The 12573-nt window shown below is 39.8% G+C and overlaps 1 protein-coding gene and 1 long non-coding RNA gene across 23 annotated transcripts in view; one reads left to right on the forward strand and one right to left on the reverse strand.

Annotated features, from left to right (window-relative positions):
* Window positions 1-12573, reverse strand: part of FGGY (FGGY carbohydrate kinase domain containing) — a 492018-nt gene that overhangs the window by 320180 nt on the left and 159265 nt on the right. For all 22 annotated transcript variants that reach the window (XR_008514557.2, XR_008514537.2, XR_008514552.2 and 19 more), the window contains one exon: window positions 10344-10459. Coding sequence is in view for 17 of the 22 variants with exons in the window: in XM_024235117.3 (XP_024090885.2) it covers window positions 10344-10459 (116 nt within the window). In the remaining 5 variants the exon portion in view is untranslated. The remainder of the gene's footprint in view (window positions 1-10343; window positions 10460-12573) is intronic.
* LOC129050792 (uncharacterized) overlaps window positions 1-12573 on the forward strand; it is a 74149-nt gene that overhangs the window by 38547 nt on the left and 23029 nt on the right. Inside the window, exon 6 of the long non-coding RNA XR_008514583.1 lies at window positions 8581-8653. This is a non-coding gene — a long non-coding RNA (uncharacterized LOC129050792). The remainder of the gene's footprint in view (window positions 1-8580; window positions 8654-12573) is intronic.

Below are 12573 nucleotides of genomic sequence, written 5' to 3' on the forward strand. Positions count from 1 at the left end.
GTCTTGCTCAGTCGAGCAGACTGGAGTGCAGTGGTGCGATCTTGGCTCACTGCAAGCTCCGCCTCCCATGTTCACGCCATTCTCCTGCCTCAGCCTCCCAAGTGGTTGGGACTACAGGCGCCCGCCACCACACCTGGCTAATTTTTTGTATTTTTAATAGAGACGGGGTTTCACCATGTTAGCCAGCATGGTCTCCATCTCCTGACCCCATGATCCACACACCTCGGCCTCCCAAAGTGCTGGATTACAGGCGTGAGCCACCACGCCCAGCCAAGATTCTTTACTTACAATTTTTAGCCTACGTGACAAAAATACCTAAAGTATAGCTTCATTTAATGTTCAGTTTATTTTACTCTATGAAAAAGTGAAATGCCCAACCTTTCTAAGATAAATTCTTGTTTTTCTTCTGTGAAGGAGTCAGTGATATTTCCTAACATGGAAAAGCCTCTGAGAGATTTGCTACAGGAATGAAATAGAATTGCACTATCACTCAACATAGGGTGTATCTTCTGCAGGGGCCCGTCTTATGTAGAAGGTGTTCATGAAAGATGACAGTGAACACTGAATTAAGGAAATACATTCACTGTCTGTTACCTAGTAGTATTATTTACTTCAAAAAATTTACAAAAGTCCATTGTGGTTTAGAAACAATTGAAGCCAGTTGGGCGTGGTGACTTATGCCTATAATCCCAGCACTTTGGGAGGCCGAGGGGCGCGGATCACTTGAAGTCAAGAGTTCAAGACCAGCCTGACCAACATAGAGAAACCCCGTCTCTACTAAAAATACAAAATTAGCCAGGTATGGTGGTGCATACCTGTAATCCCAGCTACTCGGAAGGCTGAGGCAGAAGAACTGCTTAAAACCGGGAGGCAGAGGTTGCAGTGAGCCGAGATTGTGCCATTGCACTCCAGCCTGGGCAACAAGAGAGAAACTACATCTCAAAAAAAAAAAAAAAAAAAAAAAAAAAACAAGAAAGAAATGATTGAAGCCAACAAGGGACTTAAAAAAATCAAATCCTTAATTCAAACACATATTTACTCATTCAATGAATATCATCAGTATCTAAAATGTGCCAAGTGACTGTGTTTTTGTCATCCGACACCCAAAATATAGTCTCATAGGGATGGAGGAAATCCATTTTATTATTTTTTTTAAATTTCAGTACAGTAGTGGGGAAGAAAGTGTAACTGTAATGTCATCATAGGAAGTAGAGGCAATAAAAGACAATTATTGTAGTAACTCTATAATAAAAGGAATTACAGTAAAAAGATGTAGCCTATAGGGAAATGTAAGGTCAAAGAAAGGGATAAATTCAAGAAGGGAAAAGTATAATAGGTTTGTATGTTGTTGTTTTTTTTTTTATTATACTTTAAGTTCGAAGGTACATGTACACAACATGCAGGTTTGTTACATATGCATACATACGCCATGTTGGTTTGCTGCACCCATTAACTTGTCATTTACATTAGACATTTCTTCTAATGCTATCCTTCCCCCATTCCCCCACCCCACGACAGGCCCTGGTGTATATTCCCCACCCTGTGTCCAAGTGTTCTCATCGTTCAATTCCCACCTATGAGTGAGAACATGCGGTGTTTGGTTTTCTGTCCTTGTGATAGTTTGCTCAGAATGATGGTTTCCAGCTTCATCCATGTCCCTACAAAAGACATGTACTCATCCTGTTTTACTGCTGCATAGTATTCCATGGTGTATATGTGTCACATTTTCTTGATTCAGTCTATCATTGATGGACATTCGGGTTGGTTCCAAGCTTTTGCTATTGTTAATAACTGCCCCAATAAAAATACGTGTACATGTGTCTTTATAGTAGCATGATGTATAATACTTTGGGTATATACCCAGTAATGGAATCGCTGGGTCAAATGGTATTTCTAGTTCTGGATCCTTGAAGAATTGCCACACTGTCTTCCACAATGGTTGAACTAGTTTACACTCCCACCAACAATGTAAAAGTATTCCTATTTCTCCACATCCTCTCCAGCATCTGTTGTTTCCTGACTTTTTAATGATTGCCATTCTAACTGGTGTGAGATGGTATCTCATTGTGGTTTCGATTTGCATTTATCTAATGACCAGTGATGATGAGCATGTTTTCATGTGTCTGTTGGCTGCATAAATGTCTTCTTTTGAGAAGTGTCTGTTCATATCCTTTGCCCACTTTTTGATGGGGTTAATTTTTTCTTGTAAACTTGTTTGAGTTCTTTGTAAATTCTGGATATTAGCCCTTTGTCAGATGGGTAAATTGCAAAACTTTTCTCCCATTCTGTAAGTTGCCTGTTCACTCTGATGGTAGTTTCTTTTGCTGTGCAAAAGCTCTTTAGTTTAATTAGATCCCATTTGTCAATTTTGGCTTTTGTTGCCATTGCTTTTGGTGTTTTAGACATGAAGTCCTTGCCCATGCCTATGTCCTGAATGGTATTGCCTAGGTTTTCTTCTAGGGTTTTTATGGTTTTAGGTCTAACATTTAAGTCTTTAATCCATCTTGAATTAATTTTTGTATAAGTTATAAGGAAGGGATCAAGTTTCAGCTTTCTCCATATGGCTAGCCAGTTTTCCCAGCACCATTTATTAAATAGGGAATCCTTTCCCCATTTCTTGTTTTTGTCAGGTTTGTCAAAGATCAGATGGTTGTAGATGTGTGGTGTTATTTCTGAGGGCTCTGTTCTGTTCCCTTGGTCTATATCTCTGTTTTGGTACCAGTACCATGCTGTTTTGGTTCCTGTAGTCTTGTAGTATATTTGAAGTCAGGAAGCGTGATGCCTCCAGCTTTGTTCTTTTGGCTTAGGATTGTCTTGGCAATGTGAGCTCTTTTTTGGTTCCATATGAACTTTAAAGTAGTTTTTTTCAGTTCTGTGAAGAAAGTCATTGGTAGCTTGATGGGAATGGCATGGAATCTATAAATTACGTTGGGCAGTATGGCCATTTTCATGATATTGATTCTTCCTATCCATGAGCATGGAATGTTCTTCCATTTGTTTGTGTCCTCTTTTATTTCATTGAGCAGTGGTTTGTAGTTCTCCTTGAAGAGGTACTTCACATCCTTTGTAAGTTGGATTTCTAGGTATTTTATTCTCTTTGTAGCAATTGTGAATGGGAGTTCATTCATGATTTGGCTCTGTTTGTCTGTTATTGGTATATAGGAATGCTTGTGATTTTTGCACATTGATTTTGTATCCTGTGACTTTGCTGAAGTTGCTTATTAGCTGAGGAGATTTTGGTCTGAGACAATGGAGTTTTCTAAATATACAATCATGTCATCTGCAAAGAGGGACAATTTGACTTCCTCTCTTCCTAACTGAATACCCTTTATTTCTTTCTCTTGCCTGACTGCCCTGGCCAGAACTTCCAACACTGTGTTAAATAGGAGTGGTGAGAGAGGGAGTCCCTGTCTTGTGCCAGGTTTCAAAGGGAATGCTTCCAGTTTTTGCCCATTCAGTATGATATTGGCTGTGCGTTTGTCATAGATAGCTCTTATTATTTTGAGATATGTTCCATCAATACCTAGTTTATTGAGTTTTTCGCATTAAGTACTGTTGAATTTTGTCAAAGGCCTTTTCTGCATCTATTGAGATAATCAGGAGGTTTTTGTCTCTGGTTCTGTTTATGTGATGGATTATGTTTATTGATTTGCATATGTGGAACCAACCTTGCATCCCAGGGATGAAGCCCACTTGATCATGGTGGACAAACTTTTTGATGTGCTGCTGGATTCGGTTTGCCAGTACTTTATTGAAGATTTCTGCATCAATGTTCATCAGGGATATTGATCTAAAATTCTCTTTTTTGTTGTGCTTCTGCCAGGCATTGGTATCAGGATGATGCTGGCCTCATAAAATGAGTTAGGGAGGATTCCCTCTTTTTCTATTGATTGGAATAGTTTCAGAAGGAATGGTAGCAGTTCCTCTTTGTAGAAGTCAGCTGTGAATCTGTCTGGTCCTGGACTTTTTTTGGTTGGTAGGCTATTAAATATTGTCTCAGTTTCCGAGCCTGTTACTGGTCTATTCAGGAATTCAACTTCTTCCTGGTTTAGTCTTGGGAAGGTGAATGTGTCCAGGAATTTATCCATTTCTTCTAGATTTTCTAGTTTATTTGCATAGAGGTGTTTATAGTGTTCTCTGATGGTAGTTTGTATTTCTGTGGGATCGGTGGTGATATCTCCTATATCATTTTTTATTGCATCTATTTGATTCTTCTCTCTTCTTCTCCTTTATTAGTCTTGCTAGCAGTCTATCAATTTTGTTGAACTTTTCAAAAAACCAGCTCCTAGATTCATTGATTTTTGGAAGGGTTTTTTTTGTGTGTGTCTCTATCTCCTTCAGTTCTGCTCTGATCTTAGTTATTTCTTGCCTTCTGTTTGCTTTTGAATTTGTTTGCTCTTGCTTCTCTAGTTATTTTAATTGTGATGTTAGGGTATCGAATTTAGATCTTTCCTGCTTTCCCTTGTGGGCATTTAGTGCTATAAGTTTCCCTCTACACACTGCTTTAAATGTGTCCCAGAGATTCTGGTACGTTGTGTCTTTGTTCTCATTGGTTTCAAAGAACATCTTTATTTCTGCCTTCATTTCATTATTTACCCAGTAGTCATTCAGGAGCAGGTTGTTCAGTTTCCATGTAGTTGTGCAGTTTTGAGTGAGTTTCTTAATCCTGAGTTCTAATTTGATTGCACTGTGTTCTGAAAGAGAGTTTGTTGTGATTTCTGTTCTTTTATATTTGCTGAGGATTGCTTTACTTCCAACTATGTGGTCAATTTTGGAATAAGTGCAATGTGGTGCTCAGAAGAACGTATATTCTGTTGATTTGGGGTGGAGAGTTCTGTAGATGTCTATTAGGTCTGCTTGGTGCAGAGCTGAATTCAAGTCCTGGGTATCCTTGTTAAGCTTCTGTCTTGTTGATCTGTGTAATATAGACAGTGGGGTGTTAAAGTCTCCCATTATTATTGTGTGGGAGTCTAAATCTCTTTGTAGGTCTCTAAGGACTTGCTTTATGAATCTGGGTTCTCCTGTATTGGGCACATATGTATTTAGGATAGTTAGCTCTTCTTGTTGAATTGATCCCTTTACCATTATGTAATGGCCTTCTTTGTCCCTTTTGATCTTTGTTGGTTTAAAGTCTGTTTTATCAGAGACTAGGATTGCAACCCCTGCCTTTTTTTGTTTTCCATTTGCTTGGTAGATCTTCCTCCATCCCTTTATTTTGAGCCTATGTGTGTCTCTGCACGTGTGATGGGTCTCCTGAATACAGCACAGTGATGGGTCTTGACTCTTTATCATATTTGCCAGTCTGTGTCTTTTAATTGGGGCATTTAGCCCATTTATATTTAAGGTTAATATTGTTATGTGTGAATTTGATCCTGTCATTATGATGTTAGCTGGTTATTTTGCCCATTAGTTGATGCAGTTGCTTCCTAGCATCAATGGTCTTTACAATTTGGCATGGTTTTGCAGTGGCTGGTACCGGTTGTTCCTTTGCATGTGTAGTGCTTCCTTCAGGAGCTCTTGTAAGGCAGGCCTGGTGGTGACAAAATCTCTCAGCATTTGCTTGTCTGTAAAGGATTTTATTTTTCCTTCACTTATGAAGCTTAGTTTGCCTGGATATGAAATTCTGGGTTGAAAATTCTTTTCTTTAAGAATGTTGAATATTGGCCCCCACTCTCTTCTGGTTGGTAGAGTTTCTGCTGAGAGATCCGCTGTTAGTCTGATGGGCTTTCCTTTGTGGGTAATGTGACCTTTCTCTCTGGTTGCCCTTAACATTTTTTCCTTCATTTCAACCTTGGTGAATCTGACAATTATGTGTCTTGGGGTTGCTCTTCTTGAGGAGTATCTTTATGGTGTTATCTGTATTTCCTGAATTTGAATGTTGGCCTTCCTAGGTTAGGGAAGTTCTCCTGGATAATATCCTGAAATGTGTTTTCCAGCTTGTTTCCATTCTCCCCGTCACTTTCAGGTACACCAATCAAACGTAGATTTGGTCTTTTCACATAGTCCCACATTTCTTGGAGGCTTTGTTCGTTTCTTTTTACTCTTTTTTCTCTAAACTTCTCTTCTTGTTTTATTTCACTCATTTGATCTTCGATCACTGATACCCTTTCTTCCACTTGATTGAATTGGCTATTGAAGCTTGTGCATGTGTCACGTAGTTCTTGTGCCATGGTTTTCAGCTCCATCAGGTCATTTAAGGTCTTCTCTACACTGTTTATTCGAGCTAATTCTTCATCTAATCTTTTTTCAAGGTTTTCAGCTTCCTTGCGATGGGGTTGAATATCCTCCTTTAGCTCGGAGAAGTTTGTTATTACCGACCTTCTGAAGCCTACTTCTGTCAACTCGTCAATGTCATTCTCTGTCCAGCTTTGTTCCGTAGCTGGCAGGGAGTTGCGATCCTTTGGAGGAGAAGAGGCGCTCTGGTTTTTAGAATTTTCAGCTTTTCTGCTCTGGTTTCTCTCCATCTTTATAGTTTTATCTACCTTTGGTCTTTGATAACGGTTTTGGTGTGGATGTCCTTTTTGTTGATGTTGATGCTATTCCTTTCTGTTTGTTAGTTTTCCAACAGCCAGGTTCCTCAGCTGCAGGTCTATTGGAATTTGCTGGAGGTCCACTCCAGACACTGTTTGCCTGGGTATCACCAGCGGAGGCTGCAGAACAGCAATACTGCAGAACAGCAAATATTGCTGCGTGATCCTTCCTCTGGAAGCTTCATCCCAGAGGGGCACCCAGCTGTATGAGGTGTCAGTCGGCCCCTACTGGGAGGTGTCTCCTATTTAGGCTACACGGGGGTCAGGGACCCACTTGAGGAGGCAGTCTGTCCAGTTCTCAGAGCTCAAACACTGTGCTGGGAGAATCACTGCTCTCTTCAGAGCTGTCAGACAGGAACGTTTAAGACTGCAGAGGTTTCTGTTGCCTTTTGTTCAGCTACGCCGTGCCCCCAGTGGTGGGGTCTACAGAGGCAGGCAGGCCTAGATGAGCTGTGGTGGGCTGCACCCAGTTCGAGCTTCCGAGCTGCTCTGTTTACCTACTCAAGCCTCAGCAATGGTGGAAGCCTCTCCCTGGCCTCGCTGCCACCTCGCAGTTCGATCTCGGACTGCTGCACTAGCAGTGAGAGCAAGGCTCCGTGGACATGGGACCCGCCGAGTCAGGCGCGGGGTATAATCTCCTGGTGTGCCATTTGCTGAGACTGTTGGAAAAGCCCAGTATTTGGGTGGCAGTGTCCCAATTTTCCAGATACAGTCTGTCACGGCTTCCCTTGTCTAGGAAAGGGAAATCTCCCCCACCCCTTGTGCTTCCCGGGTCGAGGAAACCCATTTTAAAAGCAGTCTCCCTCCTCTCAAGAAACTGTCTCCTGCCCTTTATCTTCATTTCTGCCTCTCTCTTAACACTTACTAACTTCCTGGACTTGGAATTTACATTTGTTCTTTGCCTGGCTTCCCTGGTCCCAAATAAAGGAATGATCTATAAGCTAATACAGTGAATCCCTTTATATGACAAACCCTGTTAGTAATGTAAATAATCACTCTATAATTCAGCCATGTTGCACAAATGAATTTTCATAAAGTGGGCTACCCCAATAGTAGAACAAAGAGATTTTCCCAGGAATTAAAAAGGCAACCGCGGCATGCTGAAATGGCACCTGCATAATCAATTAGAACAGGTGGGATGTTGCTTATCTTCCTAAGGTCCTTTCTCCCTGCTGATCTCTTCCTTCCCGTTTGCTTTTGATAGATATTTAGGATTAGATAGGTAACTGGGGAATTATTCATGTGGAACTAAAGGTCAAAATTTATTGACACAGATCAGTTTGTTGGATCATTTCATTGAACACAGATCATTTTATCAGTAGGGCTATATAATCTCCTACCCCAAATCTGTTTCGTTTTTCTCCATCAATTCTGAACATTAAGTCAACTTGTGCAGTTTCAACTGTAAAGAAATTTCTATTCAATTGTAAATAAATTTCTACTATATTCTTTTGATGCACAAAACCATTTTTCCTTACTTTGTATAATGTTCCCAAACCAAGCCATCCAAATATCTCCTTGAAAGAAGGCATTAGGTAGCAACATTTTAGCTTTAGAAACTTGCATGTTGTTACTTAAAACCCTGTAAATTTTTTCTCCTGTCCTTGAAATGCACCATATAAATATTGCATTTGATCCTTAACTTACACTTCATAAATAATTCATTTTAAAAATATTCCTCCATAAGACCATCAGTTGCTGAGGTGTTCAGTTTTCGGGGAAAGCATTTATTTACTGCATGGGCCCAGGAAGCCTGGTAAAGGCTTGGCTAAAAGCTCCACATGGAGCAAATTATGGTAATTGTATTAATGCTCAAATCCAGGACGCTCAATGCTCAAATCTGCTAAAAGGTTTTACACTATATTGCCCACATCTTGACGGGCAATGAGGCCACTGGAAATGTTTAACACTTCATAGGGAGGCTTCTGAGATTCATTTTTCATAGTTCCAAGAATTGCTAAAGAATGTCTAGAGGTAGTTTCCAGAGGAGTTTCTGAAAGTCACAACTGAGAATAAACAGCCTCTTAAATATCTTCTACTTTGGGTTCAGACTGAAACTACAAGCTCAAGTCCCCAGAAGTGAAAATCAAAGGAAACATCACACAATTAATTTTGATAAATGGGTAAGTTCTAATTCACGTACAGCAATATTCTGCTTAATGATATGTCTCCTTAGGACATCCATTAAAAATCCATTAACTTAACAGGGAAAAAATCTAATAAAGTTACTCTGGAAATTTTCTGCTAGATTAACATTATGGACTTCTAATGAATATTTCTTGTAGATACTGCTACGTTAGCAGAGCTAATATACTAATTAAACATGTGTCGTGTGAGGCAGGAAAGAGGAGCAGAAAAATATAAAAATAATCAGAAAATCAGAGTTGAAGTTGTACCCAATTGCCAAAGATAATGTTAAAATCAGTAAATATCATTACAGATTTTTAAAGGAAAGAGTGCCAACCTCCTAGTAGCAAGCATCTCAATATTTTAATCAAAAAGTCACTGAGATATGAAAATAAGCCATGCCCTGTGCTAGGACAGGAAATACAAAGGTAAATAAGTGAAAATCCTTACGTCAAAGAGCTCACAGTCTAGTGAGGAATCAAGACACATATACAGGTAATCAATATACACGCTAATAAAGCTATGTTTAACATACCATTGGAATATTCAGCAAAAAACAACTAATTTTTTGAAGGGCATATACATTTTACAAAACACTTAAACCATTAGGTAACTAAAGCTGAAATTTGTGTTCCAGTAAAATATTAGTTCCTTCTAGGTCCTCCCACTAGGAGAATTTCGATCCTGACTTACCATTTATTGATTCCATGCCTGGTTAGGCAAGGTTACTAATCTCTCTGATTCTCATCTGTAAACATGCAACAGTGCTTTTGTCAGAAGTTGTGAGAAATATATAAAACAAGGTACACACAAGCACAGAGAAATGTACTTGGGACATAGAAGATGTACTTTACTACCCACATAAAAGGCCTTAGTCTGAGACCCTAAGGCCTTCGTTAGGAGCAACTGACTCGTTCCAGTTTCTGTTTTTTTCTAGATTTTCTAATTTTAATCTTTTTAGCTTTATTTTTTGCCTGTTCACAGCCTTGCCTTGTTCTATGAACCTAATTTGTAAAATTATTTTTGTAGTACTGACTGGAAGCAGTCCATACACAGCCCCTTGAGTATGCTATTCCCAAGCTGCTCCTTGCAAGTATCTTCCTCGGTCTAGCCCAATTTTTTTTTTTTTTTTTTTTTTACCCTCAAGACAGAGTTCTGCTCTGTCTGTTGCCCAGGCTGCAGTGCAGTGGCATGATCTCAGCTCACTGCAACCTCCTCCACCTCCCAGGCTCAAGCAATCCTCCCACCTCAGCCTCCAGAGTAGCTGACACTACAGACACGTGCCACCAGGCTGGGCTAACATTTGTATTTTTCTTGCAGAAATGGGGTTTTGCCATGTTGCCCAGACTGGTCCCGAACTCCTGGGCTCAAGCAATCTGCCTGCCTCAGCTCCCAAAGTGCTGGGATTACAGGTGTGAGCCACCACGCCCAGTGCAATTTCTGATTCTATATTTCAATGCAGATTTTCGTAGCATGTATCTCCACTCAGCTCACATAAATCTTAAGGCAAGAGCCTACTAATCATAGCCTACCCATCATAATTAACTCATTTGTCTTGGAAAAAGTGAACTTCATTCCTGTATTTTCATGCATACAAAAACAAGAAACATACAAACCACAATAACAACAAACCCATCAAGATCCTCCAATGCACATAATCACTCTACAGATGTTTTATTCTTTTACCTATTTTGCTGTAATTATCTGCAACAAAGTCTTCCAAACCAATCATTTTCCAGAAACTGTTGTCCCAGCCCTTCTCTGCTGAATATGTCCACTTACACACCAGGGAGCAGAGAGACCTAAGAAAATAGAAGAGATATAGAACCGATCACATGAGTGAGGCTTCCTTTATATTTTGCAAAATACCAATCCAGGTATCTGCAGAGGTATTAAAGAAGTGGAATAAGCCAATGTAGATAATGACACATCCGTGCTTAGGTAAAAAGTCTCCATGGATACCTGTTAATTATGGATAGTACCTTCCTTCACTTTCAAAAGTCTCAGCCCTGGCTGGGCACAGTGGCGCACAACTGTAATCCCAGCACTTTGGGAGGCTGAGGCAGGCAGATAACTTAAGGTCAGGAGTTGGAGACCAGCCTGGCCAACACGGTCAAACCCCATCTCTACTAAAAATACAAAATTAGCCAGGCGTGGTGGTGGATGCCTCTAGTCCCAGCTACTCGGGAGGCTGAGGCAGGAGAATCGCTTGAACCCAGGAGGCAGAGGTTGCAGTGAGCCAATATCGTGCCACTGCACTCCAGCCTGGGCAACAGGGTGAGACTCTGTCTCAAAAAAAAAAAAAAAAAAAAAAAGTCTCAGTACTTTATTTGGGTCCAGATTAAACAATCTGTATATGAATATTTGTATTTACATCTATGTTTATATGACATTTGTGAGATAATGAGAAATTATAACCTTGCTATTTGATAAAAATTTTATTATGAAATTTTAGATATGATATTGGTAGTTGTGGTTATGTTAACAAAAGGCTCCTTATCATTTAGAGATACATACTGAAAATGTTTGTATAAGATATATAAAATCTGGAATGTGCTTTAAGTAACATGAGAAGGAGAAGTAAATGGCATGTAGCTAAGGGCAGGATTGGTCATGGGCGGTTGTTGGGACCGAGTGATGGGTTCATGGGTGTTAATTATACTACTCTCGCTACATGTTCAAAAGTTTCTATGATAAAAAAAAGTTCTTAAAGTGTCTGGTGGAGATAATAACTGATATGGTCATCCCAGTCTAAAGCAATATTTAATAGGAGGAAGACTTGAATGTTAGATGCTTTCCTTTCCAGCTACATTTCTCATCAATTTACCCTTAATATTCTATAGTCTAACAATAAAAAGTTACTTGCAGTTCTCCGAAGAAAGTCATGTTCTTACGTACTTCAGTGCCTTTGCCCTACCCCCATCTGTTGGGAAAACTCATCCCAGCTTCTTCACCATGATAATTCAAACTCTTACTTTAGCCTAGGCTGAGATGCCAGTTCTGGGTTAGGCACTCCTCTTCTGATTTCCCAGAGCATGGAGTATGTCTTCTACCATAGCCCTTATCATGCTGGGTAAGTAACTGCTTCTTCATGTTGCTCCCCTACAGTCTTATTGCCTTACAATCTGTTCTCCAAATTGTGCCCAGGGCAAACTTTATAAAATAAAATATTTTATGTCAATCTCTGATTAAGATCCTTCAATTGCTACTCACTAACTTCAGGACAAAGTCCAATGCATAGCAGGGCTTAAAGAACCCTTTGTGATATGACTGTGTCCATCTCCACAGTCACTCCGTTCTGGCCATCCTCACCCTTGCCTTCTCATTCTGCAATATGGAATTATTTGGAGTTTGCTATAGTGAGCCTTGATTTCCCATTTTCCTGTGTACTGAACCTTTTGCTTCATTATTCCTGGAATAGTCATCCCCATTATGCATCTAACTCTTAGTTAGCCTTCATGACTCAGCTCAGATTGTCCTTTTTCAGGAAGCCCCAATGAAGGGCAGACTGAGGGAAAAGCTTCTTCTCCAAGTTCCAGTCTGGACATACCTTTATCTTAATTTACCATAGTAACTGTCTTTGCCCATTCATTTCACCATCTCTCCCACTAAACCAGCAACTCCGTCAGCACAGAATCAGCCTTACTCTTCTCTGTATCATAAATACCTCATTCACATTCAGGATTATGACAAGCCACAATGAATACTGACTGAATGGAAACATTAAAGAATGAATCGTTTGTCCATTACATGGTAGGTAAATGGTAAACCTGGGAGCTCATGCAATTTTAAAGATAACCCAAAACCTATCTCACAAGGACAATAGTCTAGCTGTATCTCCTTCAGTCATTCACATAGATTCATGCATTCACTCACTCACTTAATAAATGTTTAATATTCAGTTACTATGATCCTG

This window comes from Pongo abelii, chromosome 1 (genome assembly GCF_028885655.2).
Source record: "Pongo abelii isolate AG06213 chromosome 1, NHGRI_mPonAbe1-v2.0_pri, whole genome shotgun sequence".
Lineage (NCBI taxonomy): Eukaryota > Metazoa > Chordata > Mammalia > Primates > Hominidae > Pongo > Pongo abelii.